This window comes from Vidua chalybeata, chromosome 14 (genome assembly GCF_026979565.1).
Source record: "Vidua chalybeata isolate OUT-0048 chromosome 14, bVidCha1 merged haplotype, whole genome shotgun sequence".
Lineage (NCBI taxonomy): Eukaryota > Metazoa > Chordata > Aves > Passeriformes > Viduidae > Vidua > Vidua chalybeata.
In genome coordinates, this window is record NC_071543.1 from 843,315 (window position 1) to 866,385 (window position 23,071).

Consider the following 23,071-nt stretch of genomic DNA (forward strand, 5'->3'; position numbering starts at 1 on the left):
GTTGGCGCAGCGCTGCGCGCGGAAGGATAACTGTACGTCGATAACGCTCCGATTCCGGCGGCTCCCTCCGCCCGCCGTGTGGCTGCGCCGCCCGGCGCCGCCCGGACTCTTTTCCGCGGGGATAGTTCCGGCCGCGGCCATTCGGTACGGCCGCCGCCGCCATTTCGGGAGCGCCGCCTCAGCGCGCCGCGACAGCGGGCAGCTCGGCCCGGCCCGAGCGCACCTTCTGCCGTCGCCGCCACAGCCTCCCCGGCCCCTGTCCCGATGGCGACCTCCGTGGGGAACGTGGCGGACAGCACAGGTACCGTGCGCTGCGGCGCTCCCGAGGACGGGCTGGTCGGGGACAGCGGGGGCCGGGCCGTGCCCTCGCCCCCCGGGGCCGCTCGCCGGGCCCGCGCCCGGCGGAAGTTTCCAGACCCGGCGGGGCGGGGGTGCCCGCCGCCCCTGTGGGGTCTGCGCGGTCCGGGCCCCAGCGCGGTCCTGGGCGCGCTCCGGTGGGCGCTGCCCGTGGGCAGCCCCCGGGCCGCTGCCGGCGAGGCGCGGGAGGTGTGAGTGCGGCGGGCTCGCTGCTATATTTACCAGACTGTCAGGTGACTGCGTTAGAGGGCGAAGTAGGGTAAAAGCCTGACCCAAAATGTGTGTTGGTTTGCCCAGAATCGCTCGCTGCGCTTAGGCAGGACTTCTTTTTCCAGCAGCCTGGTCGAATGGAAGGTGTCCCTACCCATGGCGGTGGAGCTGGAACGAGGTTGTCTTTAAGGTCCATTCCAACCCAAACCGTTCTGTGATTCTGTGGCATAGCCGAACGCTAAAGCGCTTTTCTGAGCAGTAAAATAGCGTGTTGTATCAAGGAAGGATCCTGCCCTAAATTTAGTTCGCAGATCCAGAACTTGAGGAATGGAGGAAAAATCTGACTTCCTCTGTAGAGCAAGAGAAAGAAGTGTGTGGTGCTTACTGAAAGGATGAAAGGATAAGCACAGCTTTATCCCCCAGATTTTTGGGGTTTCTGTAATCAGAGCGGTAGGAAGAGCTGAAATGATGCTTGGGAAAAGCAGAAGGAAAAGGAGGCTTTTTGGAGAAAGAGACGGGACAGCGGTGCAGGAGATAGGGATCTAAAGAGAAACGGTAGTGATACGGAGAAGTGCTGCAGTACTTTCTCAGCTAGAGCTGTGTGTGGTCAGCGAGGCTGCAGCATCCTCTTGTAGCCTGGATCCCTGCGGGTAAAAAGAGCCACGTGCACGCTGGGAGGGAGTCCTGTGCTCTCCAGCACCTCCCAGCTGGAGGGAACCACTGCTTCTGTCTGGAACGAGACGGTGTCTGAACGCAGGGTTGAGCAGGAGTGTGTTGCAAGTGCCTAGGATGGTATTTGTGGGGGGAAAATGGCCTTGGGCGCCTTTCTGGTGGTTCTGTGCAGCTTTTTGTTTTGCTTGTATTGTCTAGAAGCCTCGGGGAAGGTCATTGTCACAGCACTGTACTAGACTTTCCCAAGGTCATAGTCGAAGCATGCAGCACAAATTAGCCGAAGTACAGAAATTAATTTATGCAAGACACGAAAAGGGATTTTCCTGGCTGTGACTTCTCACTGCAGTTATTTTCTTTACTAGTTGATTCAGTGATCCTTTCATGGGCTGTCTTACGGTATTTTGCACTGCATAACTTCCAGCCAACTTTGCATTAAAAGTTTCACTTGTTCTGGACTTCGTGATGTGGCTGTCCACTTCCTGCTTTTCAGTGAACTTCTTCACAATCGATTATAAAATAAATGCTTGGAGGTAGATGACTGGCAATTTTACACTGAATTTGCCTTATCTCTGGAGACAAAGGTTGGCTTGTTTTGTAAACAGAGGCACTTGATAAATGAAAGAAAGTGTCAAGTGTTTCTTCTTTTGTTGCTTTTGTTAGTAGTTCTCCTTCCTAGGTGTTAAATCTACACCGCCTGCTCTCTTGGCCTGGAAGTTGCAACTTCAGTTTGACTTTTTACTTTAAGTAGGCAAAATGTAGCATTGCGTTCATGACTGAAAGCTTCTTTCCCTGCAGTCGTAAGTCTTGAAGTGTAAACTTCTGAGTTGTTATGTTTTGGGGTGCTTTTTTTTTTTTTTCCTTCTTTTTTTTTTTTTCTTTGAAATTTACTAAAACAATTGAAATGTATTTGAAGAGGAAATTGAGTTCATGAGACATGCTGTTCCTCTGTTTGGTTTCTCTGTGCCATCAGCGGAAGTCGACAGAAGGGCAAAACCTGTTAGCAGCACGGGGACCAAGTGAGGAACAGCCTGCTGGTGCTCCAGTATTACTGTCAGCACCATTTATAAGCGGTGTGGTTTTCAGCCACAGTTCAACATTCTCATGTTGAATAAAGGTTGTACCTTTTTATCTTTGCCAGTAGGTTTAACCAGATCCTGAAGTCCACTTTGCCCTTACTCAGGGTTTGAAAAACAGGAATCTAATCTGAATCAAGATACTCGGTTACTAATTTGTCAATTATCTGAAAAGAGAGTGGCAGTGGTAGTTCCAGTTTACTGTGAAACAGTTTATAGCACTGGCCGAGACAATACACTATCTGGAAAAAATACTGTACTTATATCATACAGGACTTGCAGTCTTATACTAAAACCTACTGGTGCTAAACCCCCAAATTTGAAAGTAATTTAAATAAATTGCATCAATCCTAACTTCATAAAATAAACACTAGGTAGTAAATATGTACCTAATCTCTTTATGATTATTTTGGCCATCTTTAAAGTTCTCACAAAAGCATGAACTTTTGTACTACCTCACTACAAAAATGTAGGCTCAGCTGTTGAGGTGCTTTCTTGTATTAGGGAAGGTTTATCTGTTTCATTTAGATTCCAAATTTTAAAGCTGTAGGATGAGGTGGAAAGTGTTTAATGAATGGAATTAAGGGGCTGCAGAGTACAGGAGGAAAAATGAGAGGTACTTGCAGTAATCAAACATTTTAATAGTAAGAGTTGTTGGTATAAAGGCAGAATTTGAAGGCCAGCACTTCTTTCTATGATGAATGGTTGTGGTTTTTCCAAGTTGCACTTGCTTATTACTCTGTAAGAAATTCTACTTACTTCTCTCACTTCCGGTTGTTCTGTCTAAAACAGGTGGTGTTTCATTTAAGTATTTCGATCTACGCAGTTGGGTATTAAAAACTAAAACAGTTTTGTCACTGCTGTTCCAGCTGAGCCTCCAGGAGCAGTAACTCCTTTCCCGTACCCTCTCTGTTTAATGGTTCCTCCTGTAGGCCAGTTGCATCATCATTGAAGTGTGTGTTTGTCTCTCATCAGATATTGTTGTTCCAAGACCATTTTTTTTCTATGAAGGGATTTTGACTCCTCAGATCAAATACAGGAGTATGCAGGATTCAATGAATGTTACCCATTTTGCTTTTTTTGCCTTTTTTTAAAGAGCTTTCACTATTCACACAGCAAAACTTGCTTTTGTTCAAGTCCTTTATTAAAGTCTTTGTCTCCTGTCCTTCATTGCCCTATTAAATTGTTAGAACTTTTTTTAACGTAGCAAAGACTAGGATTTTCAGTCGTGGGGAGGAGTGAGGAGAGTCATTGTTCTGTTAGCAGCACTTCACTGTTAGGAACCAAAATATCAGATCATGACAGGAGTCTCTTTCAGAATAATGGAAAATTATTGACTTGCAAATATTCACAGTCGTTACAGTCTGCATTTTTGCTATTATTAGCTGATGGAGTCAAGGACTGGTACAGATAAGATCTTAGAGTCCCAACTGTCACCTGCTGTAGTGTTTCATATAATTTCAAACATTTTTATCCATTAGTTGTGTACATTTTTTTTTTTCATTATTTTGTTTTGGTTTTGTTTTGTTCCCATCATCTAACTTTTTGTTTTCCCCCTTTAAATGTTTTGGTGATTCTCCAGAACCAACGAAACGTATGCTTTCCTTCCAAGGGTTAGCGGAGTTGGCTCATCGTGAGTATCAGGCAGGAGACTTTGAAGCAGCAGAGAGGCACTGCATGCAGCTCTGGAGACAGGAGCCTGATAACACTGGGGTGCTTTTGTTACTGTCCTCCATTCACTTCCAGTGTCGCCGACTGGACAGGTAGGCTTCTTCCCTCTGGAATTTTGCTTGGACTTGCCAGCTTTACAACAGGAGGCCTTGCCATTACTGTTGTGTTATTTTAATATTGTGCATATTAACATTGGAACATCAGCCACATTGGTGTGTACTGGCAGGATTTACATGTGTAATGTTCATTCCACCTACAGTCTAAGGGTTTGTGGTTTGGGGTTTTTTTCTTTAGGCTGTAAGACTTTCCTGCATAACATGTTCAGTTAAAGGAGTTTTGTGATCTGAAAGTTGTTTCTACGTTCTTTCTGCTTGCTTGTTCCTGATGTGTGCCTCTAGCATTTTGAATTTCACTTGTTCTAGCTGTAAATTCATGTTTGCTGGTGAAGGAAGAACTTTTGACTTAGATTTGTTTTACGTAGTCTTCTGATTGAAGCCGTAGTGGTTCAGATATGGGAAAACAGAATGAGTGGGGGTACAACAGAATTTTACATATAAGTCATGTTTTGCCTCTTGAAAAGAATATCAAGTGTATTTGTTATTGCTTAACAAATACAGATGTTGGAAGAGGGATTCCTGAGGTGTTTTTCCCGAGTGTATTTGAGCTCAGGTTTGGTTGGGCAACTTGAACCCTTCTGTGACTGTAAATGAGAGCTGTCTTTGTTCAGGACCACCTAAAATGGGAACCAGGGCGGTCAGAGTTTAAAGTGGGGGCGTAAAGATACAGGACAGCTCTGTAAGTCCAGATTTGTTGGCTGTATGTTTGGCTCACCTAAGCATGAATGTTCACTAGAGTAACTAGACAAACAGACAAACACTGAATGTCGAGGGTGGGTCTGTTTGAGGTTTTTTTTTTTTGGTTGGTTGTTGGGTTGTGGTTTCTTATTTGCTAACTGATCTATTTTCTCCAGGTCTGCTCACTTCAGCACTTTGGCAATCAAACAGAATCCACTGTTGGCCGAAGCCTATTCAAATCTAGGCAATGTGTACAAGGAGCGTGGACAGCTGCAGGAAGCAATTGAACATTACAGACATGCACTGCGCCTCAAACCAGATTTCATTGATGGATATATTAATTTAGCTGCTGCACTCGTAGCTGCTGGTGATATGGAAGGAGCAGTACAGGCATATGTGTCTGCCCTTCAGTACAATCCTGTAAGTAATGCTTTGTTTTATAAAAGTACATTCTTTATTACTGCCTTAGGACACAAAAGTAGCCAGCTTTCAAAGAATGAACAATAGATAACCCTTCTAACTTGTATACCATAAACTTAATTAAGCAGTTAATACTATTTTGAAGGATCTTTGAGAGGCTTCTGTCACAAAAAGTTGTGTATTGCAGTAGGGGCTACTGGTTGGTTGCTTTTCTCTATATGTAACATACTTAACTTTCTAGATAAAAGATAAGCATGGTTTGGTTTTTCTTTTCTGAAGGCAGAAGCTTCAATTAATTTAGCTTTATGCGCTTTAAGCTAGTAGTACAGTGAGGGAATTGATGCTTAGACTTGAATGAGAGATCTTGGAAAATCACCAGTTATTACTTTATCACAAAGTCAGAAATTTGGTGGCGATGAGCGTTGCCTTGGTAAGATTTCTGCTGTAGACTGAGTTAGATTTCCATTGTGGACTGGTTTACAGGAGCATCAGTTTAGGTTTTATAGGCTGAAACTGACTGTCTATAAGTGACTCCTATAAGATTAATTGATCTGGTGTATGGATTTTTGGTTGTAACTGTTTCAAATTGACATTTTTAGTAAACTTTGTTTATTTTGCATCATGCTCGTTACATTTGTATGGTGTTGCTCAGTGTGATAAAGTTATTTGCTTGCTCTTTGGTCAAACATTTTGATAAAAAGTACTTCAAGTGCAGCGTTGGTCCCATGTACATAAATCCTTTTTCTGTAGGAAAAGCAAAAGCAAACCCAGTCCAGCAAGAGCTCAGAACCTTATTTCACTGTGTTCTTAAGCCAGTGTGAGCTTGTCTAACTTCATATGCCAAGTGGTGTGACTAGTGGATGCATTGGTTAGAATAATGTGAGATGGTGGGATTTTTTTGCAGGAGTTGAGTTTTGTTTAGGTTAGTAAATCCTTTCATTAGTGTTGACAAAATGTCTATATTCTCTCAGGTCTTTACTGCTGGATAATTCTGTTGCACATTGTGCTTTTATTTCAAACAAATGAAACAACAAGAACGTGTAGTAAAGCTGTTGGAAATGGATGGCTTAGTGGGCAAAACAGGAAGGAAAGCTTCTTTAGGGATACAGGCAACAAAATCACTTGATATATCTATTTAAAAGCCATAGTGGCAATGGTGTATCTTAAGAGTACAGGTTTGGTGTTGTGGCTTGGGAAAAAAAAAAGGGGGCTTGAAATGCTTACATGTGGCAAAAGGACTTAGGCTGCTGGGGGGGCATTTGTTTTCAGTTTTTTATTTCTGTATAGTAGGAATTGTATGAAGTACTACTTCTTTTTAATTCTTTGCAGTTGTACTTTTACAGTACTAAATTTGCTCAGATTATCTGTTGTTTTTAATCTTAGGCCAAGAAAAACAATTTACATTTGTGATGTTTTTATTAAGAATCTAAATTAAGCTTTAGAGGACCGGGTTGTTCCTTGCAAATTGTCTGTGAAGACTTGTGGGGAATCTGAAGTCCTGAAGCTGATGGTGTGATTTTGATTTTTCAGGACTTGTACTGTGTTCGTAGTGACCTGGGGAACCTGCTCAAAGCCCTGGGTCGCTTGGAAGAAGCCAAGGTAGGTGTTGGGTAGAATACATGTAAACATCAGTGTTTTGAAAACTTGAACTTTGCACCAAGTCTTCAAATCTGCGTTGATCAACAGACAGTCCGAGAAACTTCTGAAAACTGAAGGCACTGAAACACCCCAGAGTAGTTGCAGGGCAAGATATGGCATGTCCATGTTTAAAAAGTTGGTTTAAGTCAAGAAATGGAAAGTTACCAAGCCTTGCTGCTGAACTAGACTATCTGATACCATTCTGAAGTATTGGGCAGGGGCTCCATCATGCTTTCATCTGGAAATAAGTAACAATCCTTCAGATCTGAGGCTTGCCTGCTGGTGCCAAGCAGAGAGCCTGTGGTTAGCTCGAGATCCCTGTACGATGCAGGTGCTATTGAAAAGGCTGCTCTTCTAAAGTCCTTTGTGGCTTGTAAGTGGAGAAGAAACTTATCCAACTGTTACCTTGTAATATTGGCTTTTAAAGATTTTTATTCTTTTAACTTTTCCCTTCCCTTGATAGTGGAAGAAAGGCTAGTAAATAATAGCTGCAGTATGCGACACATACCACCCCCCACCCCCATCCCCCAATATCTTTTCTTCATGTCTTCCCTCTCCCCTCCCCCAAAATAAAGAAATTGGAAGGACAAAGCTGGTTTGTTTGGTAAATGAACTGATCAAAAGAAAACTTGCTGTAGTGGAAAGGTGGCTTCTAGCAGTCGTGCGTTTCCTAAACTGCGAATTTGAACACCAAGATGAGTTTAAAATTCTTGGCACGTTAAAATTTGGATTGCAGAAAGAAATTGTCTTGTTACAAGCCACCTTGCGCGTCCGCGCTGCAGGGGTGAGGAGTGTGGAGAAATCAGAGCCACTCTGGGCTCCACGGCTGTCGCTCCAAGCCCCACGCGCATGCTCAGAAGTGGAGTGTATGAACAGCGTAGCTGTCTGTTTGGCTGCAGCACCATTTGGGGAGGGCGGGGATCTTTGTGGGCTAGTGGGGACTGCGGGTTCAAAATTCAATATTGCTTTGTTTCTCATTAACAACTTGGATGCGTGTACCACCCTAGGGTAGCCGGATTGATTTGGTCGGATCCAGGTTGAAACCATTGTGTAGCAGCATTCAGAATTGAACAGTCCTTGAGACACTTGGTTCTCAGCCCACCAAGCGGACAGCTAACACGAATTGCACTTCACTGCAGCTTTAGTGTGACTGGTATAGGCCAAGACACTGCGCCTGCCTTAGGTTGCTGACTTCTTTGTTTCAGAGCTCTGGAGACACCTAGTTTGAAAGTGTTATTCCGTTTTGTGAGAACTTAATAAACGAGGAAAAAACATCTTGAATAAATTGCAATGTGTTTCTTTGGTTATCAGTCCATTTGAAAGATCAAGCCAGCAGATTCCTTACAGTTTGAACTAAAATTTAATTTCTTTGTAGATGTTTCAGAGCCTTTCTTCCAAAAAAAAAAAAAAAAAAGTCCCTGCTGTATGCAATTGCCCGATTAACCCTCTCCCTTCTGCATGTCTCCCTTGTTACAGACAATGATTATCCTCATTCCCATGTGTTAAGACATATCCAAAAAAATGCAATTGCTTTGTTGAACTCTTACTAATGATCTTGTTTTATTTTCTCTCTTGTTTTTGGTTTTTCACCACTGATATTGTATTTAGAAGGTTTCAGGTGGGTGAAACCTCCTATTCCATGCGTAAGGTGCCTCGCTGAAGGGAGCTCGAGGCCTGGATCTAGGGCAGACACACACCTCCTCCTCCTCTTCCAGCAAGGAACGCACCGAAAAGTCACATGATGAGAAATATGGTAACGGGTTTGTAACTGCCACAGCAAAACCATTTGCCTCCATGCCTGAATCTTCTGTCTTGTGGCTTCAGAAACAGCTTAAAATATTTAATTACAAGCAAGTAATGTAAGAATATTTTATACTATTAGCCACAAATTCTTTCAAAGAAATAAAGTAAAAGTAAATTAAAATATTTTTTAAAGAAATAATTGGAGATAGTTAATAGTAAAAGCTTCTAACTCTTCCAGTTGTTCATTTTTTTCCTTTTTTCTTCTTTGTTTGGATTGCAGCGTTCTGCTCTTCTGATGATGCGCTGTGATCCTGCAGTAGCGCAAAGGCTGCGCAGCGGTAACGCGCATTGCGTGCGATTAAAGCCCCCGTGAACGGTTGACTCGATGATTAATCTCTGATCGGGCGACTGCCCGAGCTCCAGGCTGCAGCCTTTTGGACAAAATTGGGTTGTAACGCATTTACGGAGTCCAGACATCAAATTTAACAAGCGAGTTTTGTGTGGGCCTGTCTGGTAGATTAATGATTCTGGTTGGCTGTTCACTGCACCTTGGGGCAATCACTAGAGCCAAGCAGTTCGCAGCGATAGCGTGGCGCCGTGCTGGGTAGGATGCGCAGCGATTTCTTGCGCTTGCATTACAGGGACCTAAACCTTCATGCAATCCTGTCATTTGAGGTTTTGAAGCTGCAGGAGAGGTTGAATTGTATTTGAAGAAACTGGGAAACAAGATATGGATGGGATGTGCCATCTCATTTGACAAGCACACTTTAAGCTGAGGAATGGCTTTATCTTTTTCAGTAGGGATTTTTTTTTTTTTTTTTTGCTTTTTTTTTTTTAAGTAATTTCTATCTGATTTAGAATATTAGAAAATTTTGTTTCAGAGTGAAGTTGTTTTTACATGGTAATTTTTTTTTATTTTTACACACTTAAAGGCAGCAGATGTTCTGGTGAACTACTTGAATTGTTTCTAAGATGATTTCTGTGGCAATCTGGTGTCGGAAGGAATGTTAATCTGTTACCAGCATAACTGAAAAATGGTGGGCTTGCACCTGGGTTTTGGTTTGCGCTGGCGCAGGATCAACAACAGTTTGCAGCGCATTAGTTTTGGCGCAAGCTAGCCTATACTGCAGGGTCACTTTTGGCTGGTTAGAGAAGGCATACTAACAATTATTTTTTCTCATTTTTTTTCTTTTTACAAATATTCCCCTTCCCTTGTATCTCTCTTCTTTAACTATTCCAAGGCCTGTTACTTAAAAGCAATTGAGACTCAACCAAACTTTGCAGTGGCTTGGAGTAATCTTGGCTGTGTTTTCAATGCCCAAGGAGAAATTTGGCTTGCAATCCATCACTTTGAAAAGGTAACTACCTAAGGGAGTCAGCTTCACTGCTAGATTTATATGTACATGCAGTTGTATGCTTGCAGGTGATAAATATTTCAGTAGTGGAGAACTTTGTATGATCCTGTTAGTTAACAGCTCATGGTAATTTTTTTTTATACTTGCTGATGTTTCAAACTATCTCTATGCTACTAGAGAGAGACACTTAGAACCCCCCTAGGACTTCACACATGTCAAATATGAGAAAATTAATTAAATTGTTCTTCAGCCCTTTCCCGGGCTAATTTTTAAAAAAATCTTATTTGCTTGTAATGTTTTGTGTGTGAGAGAAAGGATCAACTTGGTGCTTAAATCATTTTGCATTGTGATTTTTGGTTCAGGTATTAGTGTCCTTTGAGTAACTGAGAAGAGCAGTTTTAAGTGACACATTAATTCATCTTCTCCAGGGTTATTTTTCACTACTGTTCGGATTTCTCTAGATTAGTGTCATTAAGTAGTTGTCTGAGACCTTCCAATTAGTGTCTAATTGGTATCATAATTAATTTTGTCCTCATCTCTGAAGTTTCTAGAGTGCCCTAAAGCTTGTGGCAACAGTTTCTTCCTGAACTTCATGGCTTTAAATCTACAGAAAAAAGTCTAGCTGCTCAAGATTTTTTTTTTTTTTTTTTTTGGATCGGTGTCTAGTTCGTGACAGCTGAAGTATTTCAATTTGGAATTAATAGCTCCCATGAGACTCTAAGAGTGGGGCTTGTCAAATACACAAGCTTTGTACTGCAGCTTCTGTAACCTCATCAGTTTTAAGTGATTTTTTGCATTTTATTAGTTTTGAAGGGAGCAAAGATGTTTTAGTTAAATGGCTACTCAGTTTTCCTGGCACACATGATGTATTTGCTGCTTCCTTCTTCTTGTGAGCAGCCTGTTTTCCTGCACTGATAAAGTTTTAAAATTTTGTCTTACTTTGTAGTAGATAAAGGATACAGATACGGTGTTTTATGGTTTCTTCTCTAAAAACAAGCTAGAGATAGCGTAGCATCTATAGACAGGAGTGTTATATATGATCAGTCTAATGTGAAGTAAATGCTTAACACTTTCTTGTGCAGTAGTTGCAACTCAATGGGTAAGCAAACAAATAAAATTGAAGGTAGTACATGCTGTCATTTCTACATATAAATAACTTTGCTCTGTGATTGGCTTATATGTTTTCCTTCTTTACTGGGTTATTGATAAAGTCTTAAAAGCTTACAGGTTATGTTTATAAAATTTTTAAAAAGCAGCAAACAACTCAGTTTCATAGAAAATATGTTTGTGTTTAATGCTCAAAACTTTTACTTCGAAAATATTTTCAGGCTGTAACACTTGACCCAAATTTTTTGGATGCATATATCAATCTGGGAAATGTTCTGAAGGAGGCAAGGATATTTGACAGGTAAGCAGATCAATACTGTTGCTCTCTGTGGCTTGTCAGAAATATCAAGATACAGATTATGTTCCTTCTGTAAAGTGTCTATGGACAGGGGTAGCAAAGACTTCAACTCTAAGCTTAGCAAACAAATGTCTTTGAAGTGCAGACAGACCAGGCTACTGGTTTATCTAAATAAAAATTAAAAATTCCAGTGATATGTGTTCTTTCTTGTTGCTTTCTTATACTTAATGCATTGTCAAAACCGAGAGTTTCTGATGAAAATAGATTTGAAATTAAGGCTAGAGAGGGTGAAAATAAGATGCACAAGAAAGACCTGAATGCTAAATTTCTCTTTTTTCTTTATGTGATTCATAACATAATTTGCTAGTGTGTCTCTTCTAAAATTTCCCTTCTGTGTGAGACAAGCTGGAATGCTGGAATTCAGCTGAACATCTGATGGAATATTCTGTATTTCTGACATGTCTGCCTCATGTTATTGCCTTGGGTTGCAGTAGTGTTGGTGTGTTGTTGAACTAACCTGTTCTGAGACTTCTGATCTGATACATGAATCTTCTCTTTCTGGGAAAAGATCCAGGCTGTGTTGTTTATGTGCAATGTAGCATATTGCATCTGTTAATTGGTTTTTAATTTCTGATAGCTGTGGTTTGTGGCCCCAAATTTAATAAAAGCTTGCAGGGAACAGGTTAATTATCTGCACTGCACACAGTCTAAATGATGCAGTGATGTCTGATTTAACCATGAATTAGTGGACCAAAGAGAGGCATGTTTTTCCGTAATTTTGCATCACCTTTTAAAGATTTGCTTATGTATATTGTTATGGTTTTCCTAGAAATTGGATTTGAATCCATCAGCCATTTAGCTAGTGCTATAGGAGCACATAATTAAAGATTTCACTTTTGAACAACGTGATTATTTAAGTAACTAATGGTAGGTTAGTGGAGAGAATAAAGATGTAATGTGGTACTGTTTATCTTGTTAAAATTGAATAATACACTGGCAAAAAATGGGGTAAGGACAAAAAAGGGTTTTTTTCCTAGTAATGACAAGTGTTTAAAAAAAGTAGCTGAAAGGTTTCCTTGTTTTCCAGAAGACTTAATGTTGTTCACTATACACTGTACAGGTAAATAATTTCTGCTTTCTGGATAATTGCTTACCACCTTCTTTTTTTCCCTTATTTTGTTACAGAGCTGTGGCAGCTTACCTGCGAGCCTTGAGTTTGAGCCCAAACCACGCAGTTGTGCACGGCAACCTTGCCTGTGTGTACTATGAGCAGGGCCTGATAGACCTGGCCATAGACACCTACAGGAGGGCCATTGAGCTCCAGCCCCACTTCCCTGATGCCTACTGCAACTTGGCCAATGCCTTGAAGGAGAAAGGCAGCGTAAGGAGCACTTCTTTCTTCTTAAAATTACAGTGAATGCTTTTTTAATAGACACCAGCTGTCACCAGTTTGTTAAGTTGTTGAGCAAGTTGTTAAGATGGATGTTAACGTCACTTAAAAGGAAGAATAATTCAGGAAATCTCCATCTTGAACCTTTTAAAAGTGATTGTATAATGACTTCTCATAAACAGTGTTTTTACAATTAATGTTACAATATTAACAGTGCCCCTTTTTTTGAAGGTGGTAGAAGCAGAAGAATGCTACAACACAGCCCTTCGACTTTGTCCCACTCATGCAGACTCACTCAACAATCTGGCAAACATCAAGCGGGAGCAGGGCAATATTGAGGAAGCCGTCCGTCTTTATCGGAAGGCTCTTGAGGTACAGTTGAGTGTGAGGGGGAGAGGTGGGTGCTTCAAGTTGGGAATGCATCATAGGACAGAGGTTTTTTCCCCTCTCTCTAAAAAAAAAAAAAAAAGAAAATAGAATAATAAATGCAATTTTTGCTGTGGTCTGCTTGTGATGTTTGAGACAGAGTCAACTTCTTTTTCTTCCAGGTGTTTCCAGAGTTTGCTGCAGCGCATTCAAACTTAGCAAGTGTTCTGCAACAGCAGGGAAAGTTACAGGAAGCTCTGATGCATTACAAAGAGGCTATTAGGTAAATGGATACTCCCTGTAAGAGTCCCAGCCTCTCCTAATGGGAAAGTGCCTAGATTTGTGCAGAAAGTGGCTTAGTCATGTGTTGTAATTTCCATAGTTGCTCGTCAAATAGAAAAGTCTGGGTATGAGCATGTTTTCTTGTTGGAGGAGGAGCTTTTCTTGTTCATGACATATTATCTTTCTTTTTCAGAATCAGTCCCACATTTGCAGATGCTTATTCTAATATGGGAAACACTTTGAAGGAGATGCAGGATGTTCAAGGAGCTCTGCAGTGCTACACCCGTGCCATTCAGATAAACCCAGCTTTTGCTGATGCCCACAGCAACCTGGCCTCGATTCACAAGGTAGCACATGTCAATGATTCACTCTTAGCAGAGTGTGGCAGGGCACTGTGAGTAGTTACTCTGAGGATATTTTTACCTGCTGATTCATTTCTGTATTTTCACAGGATTCAGGGAATATACCAGAAGCCATTGCCTCTTACCGTACTGCTCTGAAACTGAAACCTGATTTCCCAGATGCCTATTGCAACTTGGCCCACTGTTTGCAGGTGAGGAAGATGAGGCTTTGATTGTGATTCTTAGAATTCCTCTGCAGGAGATTACTGATTTAAATGCAAAGAGTTAGACCTCAGTCTTGAATCAGGAGATAAGATTATACAGTTGTCAACAGTAATTACAGAAGTTCTCACTTCCATTTTTGGAAGAAACATTAATCTCAACCTCTGAAATTTCTGATACAGGCAAAATGAAGCTGTTGTCCTAATCTTTGTTTTTCCTTTTTTTGTAGATTGTCTGTGACTGGACAGACTATGATGAAAGAATGAAGAAGCTGGTTAGCATTGTAGCTGATCAGCTGGAGAAAAACAGACTGCCTTCTGTACACCCACATCATAGCATGCTGTATCCCCTTTCTCACAGTTTTAGGAAGGCTATTGCTGAGAGACATGGAAATCTCTGTTTGGACAAGGTAGGCAGTTCTATACAGGCCAGTTGTTGATTGTTGATTGAAGTTCTTTGAGGCTTTGCCTGTTCCCACTCAAAATCTAATAGTCAGATTTGTCAGTATTGGCCTTTGTAAGCTTTCTGAGTCACTGACATGTGAAGAGGTGGGATGTAATGTTCATAGCTGTTAGTGCTTGTGAGTTTTGAGTGCTTGTGAGCGCTTTGTGAACTTGTGCAGGTTGCCATTTATAATTGAAAATGTGCTGTCAGCTGGTGGGAGGGGTCCATTTAACTAGTGGAAGATAACACTTTGTCAAAGTGACTTGTCTTGAGTAGCCTGATAATCCTGTCAGGGATAGTGGTTACAAGCTGATGCCTGGGCAAGATGGAGAGCAAAGAACAGAACAAATGCTTCGGTGCCTTACAGCAATGCTGTTCTGGTTACCAGTGGCTTGTGGTTTGAGAACTTCTGAGGGTCATGGGGTGGTATCAGGATATTTAATAATCGGGGTGGACTACTGAAACTGTTAAAAAAGCAGAAATGTGGTAGTGATGTCTGTATTTGTCTGAGAGCAGAGACATCACATCTTGTGACACAGCGTGTGGGCAGTGCACTTGGCTCCAGTGGAATACGTAGAATACAGGTTTGGAACAGCAGATGTCCATGATTGCTTGCTTGAATGTGGGATAAGGTTAACTCTGCAAACTCCTAGGCGGGTTTTGTCCCTTTGTTTAGATTTTAGTTCCTGAGATTGTAAGCACTTGAGTGTTTTCTTGGCAGATTAATGTTCTTCACAAGCCACCATATGAGCATCCCAAGGATTTGAAGGCCAGTGAAAGTCGACTTCGTATTGGCTATGTGAGCTCTGATTTTGGAAACCATCCAACCTCACACCTAATGCAGTCAATTCCAGGCATGCATAACCCAGACAAATTTGAGGTAAAAATAAATATGGCATGCTTAAAGCTTTAAATATGCCTGTAAGTGGTAGGTTTTTTTTTTCCCTTGGTGCAAGCAATTAAATGAGGAAAGAGCAAATTTTTGCTTCTTGGGTTTGTTTTTTTATGGGTTCAAGAGTTCTTCAGCCCAAGTCATCCTCCTTTACCAATATGAACTGCTGTTTTCAGATCCACTTGTGGTTTCCTGCTTGGGAGAACCAGTCACTGTTAAAAAGCTTCCCTGAGGCTTAGCTCTTCTATTTAACCTGATTCATAGTTATGATTCTCACTAATTACAAAGTCAGAGGTGACTTGGAGGCATTCTTAGAGATCTAATTCTTATGCAGATCTGTCTGTTAAGGTTACTTTGCCTTGCACTGATGAGAACATTGGATATATATGTCTGTGCAGGATGCAGTGCCATACTCTGGCACCAGAACTAGGCCTGGTTCAAATGTGTCAAAAAATGGGCCAGTGCCTCTTTCTTGACTTCTTTCTCAACTGGTAAATGCCATGTAAATAAATATGATTTGTGTGAAACAAGATGTAATTTAATATCACAATATAGCACAGTTATTTTATGGACAAGTTGTTAAAGGTACTCAATTTTTGGTGCCTCATATTTTAGGTATTCTGTTATGCCCTGAGTCCTGATGATGGGACAAACTTCCGTGTAAAAGTGATGGCTGAAGCAAATCATTTCATTGACTTATCTCAGGTGAGCTTGTTTCATGCATTGACCTTTTAGCAAACCTCAATTTTTCTAAATAAAGAGATGAATCTCTAGTTTGAAATTTCTTAGTCGAAATTATTTCTTGAATTAGGCTGATGTTAGTCTTGAGAATTTGAAATTTGTAGATGTATTGGCGTTATGCCCTATCTGGGATGTGGTGGTTATCTTGTGACCTCTGATTATTAAAAAGTAACATTATCGATATTTAATAACTCTCATATTAGGTCTCAAGATAAGTCATATTGGAGTGGAGAAGTCAAGATGTCACAACTGCAAATAGGTTTAAGCTTGCATTAGATTCAGTGTGAAAACTGACCAGGATTTCAGTATACACAGCAGTCAAGGCAAAACCTTGTAGAGTAGTTAACGGGCTTATTCTTGATCTTGATTTTGATCTTCTGTACTACCTTAGTTTGTGAATGTGCCACTTGCCCTATGTGAGCTTTAATTACTAATTTTAAATTACTAATTAATTACTCCACCTTTGAGGAGTGGGTGTGGGGGAGGGTGTTCTGGTTTATATAACCTCAGTTTCTAGCCTTTAGCTTTTTTTTTTTTTTTTTTACTGCTACTCAGCTTTACTGCTGCATTGAGGATTTACGCTTCTGTAAAACCAGGAATAACAAGATTTAAATCTCGCTTAAATTAAATTATGCAGTTGGCATCTGTCCATTGTTACACTGATGACTGACCACATTTATTGCTGGAAGACTGAAAACAAAAAGAGCGTGTGTTTATCTCTTTATTTATTTATTTCCTCTTAGATACCATGTAATGGAAAAGCAGCAGACCGCATCCATCAGGATGGGATTCACATTCTCATTAATATGAACGGCTACACCAAAGGAGCCCGAAATGAATTGTTTGCCCTGAGACCAGCACCTATTCAGGTAACTAAGTTACAGGGCTCTTAGTAAGCCAGAATCAATGTCAGAGTTTTTTTGGGGGGGATTTTTTGACTTAAGGATTTTCTAAAATGCCTATGGAAAGAGAATGAGAGGAACCCTAATCAGAGTCATTCTAGACTACAGGAGTTGTCTCAGGTGAGAGAAGCTGTAATCACTGGTGGTTGGTGTTCTGGCTTCAAGCTGCACATTGTGGGGAAAGTCTGCTTGAGAGATCAGTTTTAGAGCATTTGAGCTGTTCACTGTCTTGGTATGGAAAGTTCGGAGTTAAGGGTTGCTCTTCAATTGGTAAAGCAGAAAAAGGAACTTCAACCTGTATGTGGCAAATGTAACTTAAAATTCATTGATTTTAACTGCCTTTATTTTTGCAATGCCCATGGAACTGAAGCCTTGCTTGCTTGTTTTTTAGGCAATGTGGCTAGGGTATCCTGGAACCAGTGGGGCATTGTTCATGGATTATATCATCACAGATAAAGAAACTTCACCAGTTGAGGTGGCTGAGCAGTATTCAGAGAAATTAGCTTACATGCCAAACACTTTCTTTATTGGAGACCACGCCAACATGTTCCCCCATCTGAAGGTACGTTGGAAAATAGAGCAGGAAAATTAGGTGTTTTCCACGTGTCTTTATGAAATGGCACTTGGTATAGTATTGCTAAGGGATCTTGTAACCTCTTGAAATCTTTTTTTTTGACAGAAAAAGGCAGTCATTGATTTTAAGTCCAACGGTCATATTTATGATAACAGGATTGTTTTGAATGGCATTGACTTGAAGGCATTCCTTGACAGCCTTCCTGATGTCAAGATTGTTAAGGTGAGAACGACTCTTGTGGGTGTACAGTCCTGGGCTCTGCAGGTAGTACTCCCTCTGATCCTTGTGTGATTTCTCTCAGATGAAGTGTCCTGACAGTTGTGACAACGCCGATGGCAATGCCGCCCTCAGCATGCCAGTGATCCCTATGAACACCATTGCAGAGGCTGTGATCGAGATGATAAATCGTGGGCAAATTCAGATTACTATCAATGGCTTCAACATCAGTAATGGCTTAGCAACTACTCAGGTGAGGCACTTCAGGATCCTGTTCTCTTCCTGTTGACATTATATGTGTATGTTTTAACATAACAATGAAGAAGAACCTCCAAGCAAATGTGTTTTCTGTCATGTTGATTCCTTTAGTTGTCAAACTGAAGGAAGCTCATTATAAGCCACAGATGTACTGGAAGATGATCTTCCCCCCCAAAGATAGAGGAATTGTATCTAGAGGTATCTAAAGTCCAAAGAAATTCTTTCTTACTGCATAAAGGAGATATTTGCTTGTTCTGAATTTGAAGGCAAGATTTCCTTATTGCCTGCAGCCTACCAAGATTTGTGACTTGTTACTCAGTGTCAGTTGTGTTTTTCTGTTAGAAAAAAAAAATGCTGAGTAATAGAATAAAGTTATTCCACTGTATTTCAACAACATTTATTCATCTTCTTATATCTTTCAGAATTTTGCACTATGTTACCACCTCTCATTGCTTAACAGTTCATGGGATTTTAGTGACAATTACTGGTGTTGTTTAACTCTTCTTCCACTGCAGAACAGTTTTTCCCTTTTAGAAATGCCATATTCTGACATTAACATAGCTTGTTATCTTGTGAATTTTATTCAGTTTGCAGTCCCTCGGGAACCTCTTTTACATGATTTTGATACCTTTTATTACCACTGCTCTGTTAGTAATCTCATACCTTGGTTTGAGTTATTTTCTTCACAACTGAGACTTTTCTTTGAGTTGGTAATAATTTTAGTTAGGTCAGTAAGGCTGTTAGCAATTTTTTTCTGAAGTTGTCATCTGAGAATCATAGAGAATTCGTCTTAACACTCCACCACTGAGATGAAAGACTCAGCTCTGTCTGTGCACTTCTAAAAGAGGATTTCTGTCTTTCAGTGACATGAATATAGCACTTCTTTGTGCTGAGATCAGCTACTTTTGGGCATTGGTCAACAAGAACTGAGCATTGTTTTCTTTGGGGTCTCAGTGACCTGAATAAGTAGCTTATTTACCAACTTCTGTTGAGCTCCTGTGCATCTTCTGACAGTGACAGAGAGTCATTGTCATTCACATCAAGTGTGTCATCAGTGGCTGGCTGCAATGCCACTGTCTAAATTTTAAATATATGTGTATGTAAAAATACATACATATATAAGGAAAAAGGCTGTAAGTAGCTGTGTTGCCCTCTCTGTGTATCTGGTTTTGATCTCATCATTGCATGTCATAAAAAAAAGTAAAATCCTGCTTCCATTTTACTAATCCTCAAGACTTTTGCATGGCAACTTGATTATTCCAACTTCATCCTCTGCTGCTTTTTATTAGCGTATTCCAATTCTTTGTGAAGGCTGTAAAATCCCTTTTTTAAAAAGTTTGTCATTAACTCTTCTAATTTTCAGCATTTTCATTATTTTCCTTGTCAACTGGTTCCTTACAGTCTTATCAGTTACATACAAGTCTGCATCTATTGATTATCTGTTCTGTGCTTACTGTGTTCTATCTTAAAAAGAGAAAAAGCACACACAAAAAACCCACCCAAAAATAGACCACAAAAATCCAAACAAACCAAACCCCACCTTTGCTTTCTAAATACCTTTTTATTCTGTCTTTCAGTTTTAATTTCATTTTTGGTCTCAAGGAAATTACGTGACCTTAAGGAGGATAGGATTCCATTTGTAATGCCTCTTTATATGATTCTTCTTTCCAATTATTCCAGTTACTTGGAATTTCGGGGAGATATAGGAAGGGCATGAAAATGCCCAGTGTTTTTTGCCTTGGTGGTTGCAACATTGTGGCATCCACAAGCGTGTACACATACCAGTTAAATTCTTGATGGGGGTAAGTAGACAATTTTGTTTTGTATCATAAAACCAAAGATGTGCTTACAGTAATTTGTTATGCTAACAGATGTGTCTCAGGACAGTTCCACAGGGCATTGTCTTGTTTCCTGCAGTTTTAGTGTTTCAATAGCTTTTTTTTTTCTTTTTCTTTTAGATAAACAACAAAGCAGCAACTGGTGAAGAAGTTCCACGGACTATAATTGTTACTACCCGTTCTCAGTACGGCTTACCAGAGGATGCTGTTGTGTACTGTAACTTCAATCAGCTCTATAAGATTGATCCTTCCACCTTGCAGATGTGGGCTAATGTGAGTATCTCTATCCAGTAGGAAATCTAAGGTCAGACTTCTGGCAAAGCTGTTCAGGTTAGCAGAAACTTCATGCAAGTTAACTTCTCTGTGGAAAACATTGACCTTGAGCCATTTGAATCCTTAAAGTGCTCTTGTTGCTGGGCTTAGTGTTAGTAGCATACAGAGGGTTTTAGATGTATTTCAAATTATATCTGTGTATCTAGCCAGTGAAAATTTATGTTTGGGATGGCTTAAGTATGCTGGTTCTCCATTGTGAAATAATTTTGGATTTCCTTAGTCTCTGCAATTGATTTATAACTGGCCTTGGCAGTTGGTACATCAATAAATCTGAGTGGAGAGCATTTGTATCAGGTTCTAGCTTACAGTGTATTACTGAGAGCTACTTGGGGGTAATTTTTATTTTTATATTCCATAGTATGTGCCTATACATAACTGAGATAATAAATTTCAATATTTACTCTCTTAAGGAACTGCTCTGTACACTGTTGCTCAGAGTTGCTGTCTCTTTCAGTGGGATCAGAAATGCAATCCCAGTGATCTTGTTCATAATGATGATTCTCTTTAATTTCTGCTCTGTACCTCAAACTACTGAATGATGATGCATTCCACTTCATTTTAGTGTGTGGCAATTTATTGTTCAGAAAAGTAAATGTTCCTCTCTGAACTTCCTGTATTTTCTTATTTTTGTTACAGATCTTAAAAAGAGTTCCCAACAGTGTGCTGTGGCTGCTACGTTTCCCAGCCGTGGGAGAGCCCAATATCCAGCAGTACGCACAAAACTTGGGTCTTGCCCAAAACAGAATCATCTTTTCACCTGTTGCCCCCAAAGAAGAGCATGTGAGGAGAGGGCAGTTGGCTGATGTTTGTCTGGACACTCCCCTTTGCAATGGGCACACAACTGGCATGGATGTGCTCTGGGCTGGGACTCCAATGGTCACTATGCCAGGTAATGCAGGGGGGAACCTACACTGAATACATGGGTTGGAATATTAGTAATTTTTTAGTAACAGCGAGCACGTCAGTCTGTGCCTTTTGTAGAGACAGAAGGAAAGTAACTCCCAGTGTGTGATAAGTTACTTGATAAGCTAATTCCTGGTTGTTTTTGCTGGTTTTGATTTGCCTTTTATTTTCTTCAGGCGAGACTCTTGCCTCACGAGTTGCTGCCTCACAGCTCACTTGCCTGGGTTGTCTTGAGCTCATTGCAAAAAGCAGACAGGAGTATGAGGATATTGCTGTGAAACTGGGAACTGACCTGGAATAGTAAGCAAACTTGGACTCTGTAATGTGGGAACATCAAGAATGTAGAGTACTGTATGTGGGCACAACGCTGAGACATAAGCAGTTTTAATCCTGCAGATATTTTATATGTAAAATAGCTGGGCAATCCTCTTCTAGAGGTGTCTTGCGTTGCAGTTGAATCAGCTTCTGCTTTTAATGGTAACTAAGCAGCACTCCCAGTTTAGTAACAATTCTGAAGAAACTGCTTATGTGCAAAAGTGCAATAGGGTTCACATGTTGTTCTTTTTAAATGGAAGATTAAGCAGTTTGTCACTTTAAATTAAAATCATGCTGTGAAGTGGTACTGCGCTACGGATCATGCAGCAAGTTAATGTTGCAGCTCTTCTGATTTTGTGCTGGTTGTGCTGGTCTGTATCAGAAATGAGAGGAGATAGGACAGGAATTTGGTGGAGGTGGGGGAGCAGTTGTTTTGGAAACAGTTGTACAAGCAGTTCTGGGTTAGCTGAAAACAGCAGGTTTCAAAGGTAAACAGTACGATGTGTTGTTTAAAAGGTCTCATGACTGCTTTACCTCTCTTTTGTAGCCTGAAAAAAATCCGTGGCAAAGTCTGGAAGCAGAGGATATCCAGCCCGCTGTTCAACACGAAGCAGTACACGATGGACCTGGAGCGGCTGTACCTCCAGATGTGGGATCACTACGCTGCGGGCAACAAGCCCGACCACATGATCAAACCCGTGGAGGCCAGCGAGTCTGCATGAAGAGACACTGGCTGTGCCCACCAGGAGCTCTCCAGCAACTGAGCCTCTCCAGCACTTGTGCAGAGATGATGAGCTAAAAACTGTGCATTTCTACTTAGTCTGCCTGGTACTCTGTGGCTGAAGTAATACATGATGGTGATTAAAGCACAGCCAGACTTATTTCTTGCATGATAGGGAAAGACTCAAAAGAGCCCGGGATCCTTTTATTCCATGAGGAATTTGAATGGGATTGAGCCGTGTACATGTGAGCCTGTGTGTATGAGTGGCAAAGTGGTTTCAGGGGGAAGTTTGAACTGCCCAACCAGTTTATATAATGGATTGATTTAATCTTCCCACAAACCTCTCTCCTTTTATGTGGATTGGGAATTGGAGCGTTTTAGCGTTTGATTTCGAGTACTCCTCTTGGTCTATATGTGGTTCTCCCATGACAAGATTTTCAGCTAGCGAGTTGCTCCCCGTGTTAACTTCTAAACCGCGTGGACTGAAAGGGCGTATGTGCTGGTGTAGTCTTTTTTTATAGGTTTTATAAACCACTGGAGCCTATATCAGCCTTTTAATGTTTGACCTCTGTTTCGGAGCTCTCTCTGTAATGTGTTGGTTAAGATAAGGACTTCTGTTTTTTTGTTTCGTTTTGTTTTTGAAGCTTCTCCAATAACTCAGCTAATTGGCTTCATGATGGCAGCTCCTATTCTGTTAAAAAACCAAATTTGATTTGAAATGAATCCTTCCCACGAGTGTTTGAGGTGAACACAAACTGGTGCCAAATACAGATCTTTCAGGAATGATTGTTAATTATGTATAGGGGTGCAGTCCTAGGTACTGTAGCAAAGACTTTAAAAAAAAAAATAAAATAAAGCTTTGGTTTGCCAGTTTGACCGATTTGACCGGTGTGTCACGTTTTGTGCTGCTGTCAGAACGAAAACCTTGCTGGCCTTTCCTCTTCCTTCGCGGAACGTTTGGAGTGGCGCGGTGCTCTCGGTAGGACCGAGCGGGA

The 23,071-nt window shown here is 40.8% G+C and overlaps 1 protein-coding gene across 6 annotated transcripts; it reads left to right on the forward strand.

Moving 5' to 3' along the window:
* The first annotated feature begins 62 nt into the window (after window positions 1-62).
* OGT (O-linked N-acetylglucosamine (GlcNAc) transferase) lies at window positions 63-22,961 on the forward strand. 6 transcript variants are annotated; one of them, XM_053955618.1, is made up of 22 exons: window positions 63-301; window positions 3,895-4,075; window positions 4,954-5,197; window positions 6,728-6,796; window positions 9,820-9,936; window positions 11,262-11,341; window positions 12,524-12,719; window positions 12,960-13,100; window positions 13,277-13,377; window positions 13,570-13,723; window positions 13,828-13,929; window positions 14,169-14,348; window positions 15,105-15,263; window positions 15,891-15,980; window positions 16,760-16,885; window positions 17,310-17,480; window positions 17,598-17,714; window positions 17,794-17,961; window positions 19,925-20,077; window positions 20,774-21,026; window positions 21,217-21,340; window positions 21,903-22,961. In XM_053955618.1, the coding sequence occupies exons 1-22, from the start codon at window positions 265-267 to the stop codon at window positions 22,075-22,077; spliced, it is 3,138 nt and encodes a 1,045-aa protein (XP_053811593.1). In that variant the 5' UTR covers window positions 63-264; the 3' UTR covers window positions 22,078-22,961. The 6 variants fall into 6 exon arrangements, with proteins under 6 accessions (XP_053811593.1, XP_053811594.1, XP_053811595.1 ...); XM_053955619.1 differs by having other exon boundaries at window positions 3,925-4,075; XM_053955620.1 differs by lacking the exon at window positions 63-301 and adding an exon at window positions 736-757.
* Window positions 22,962-23,071: the final 110 nt, after the last annotated feature.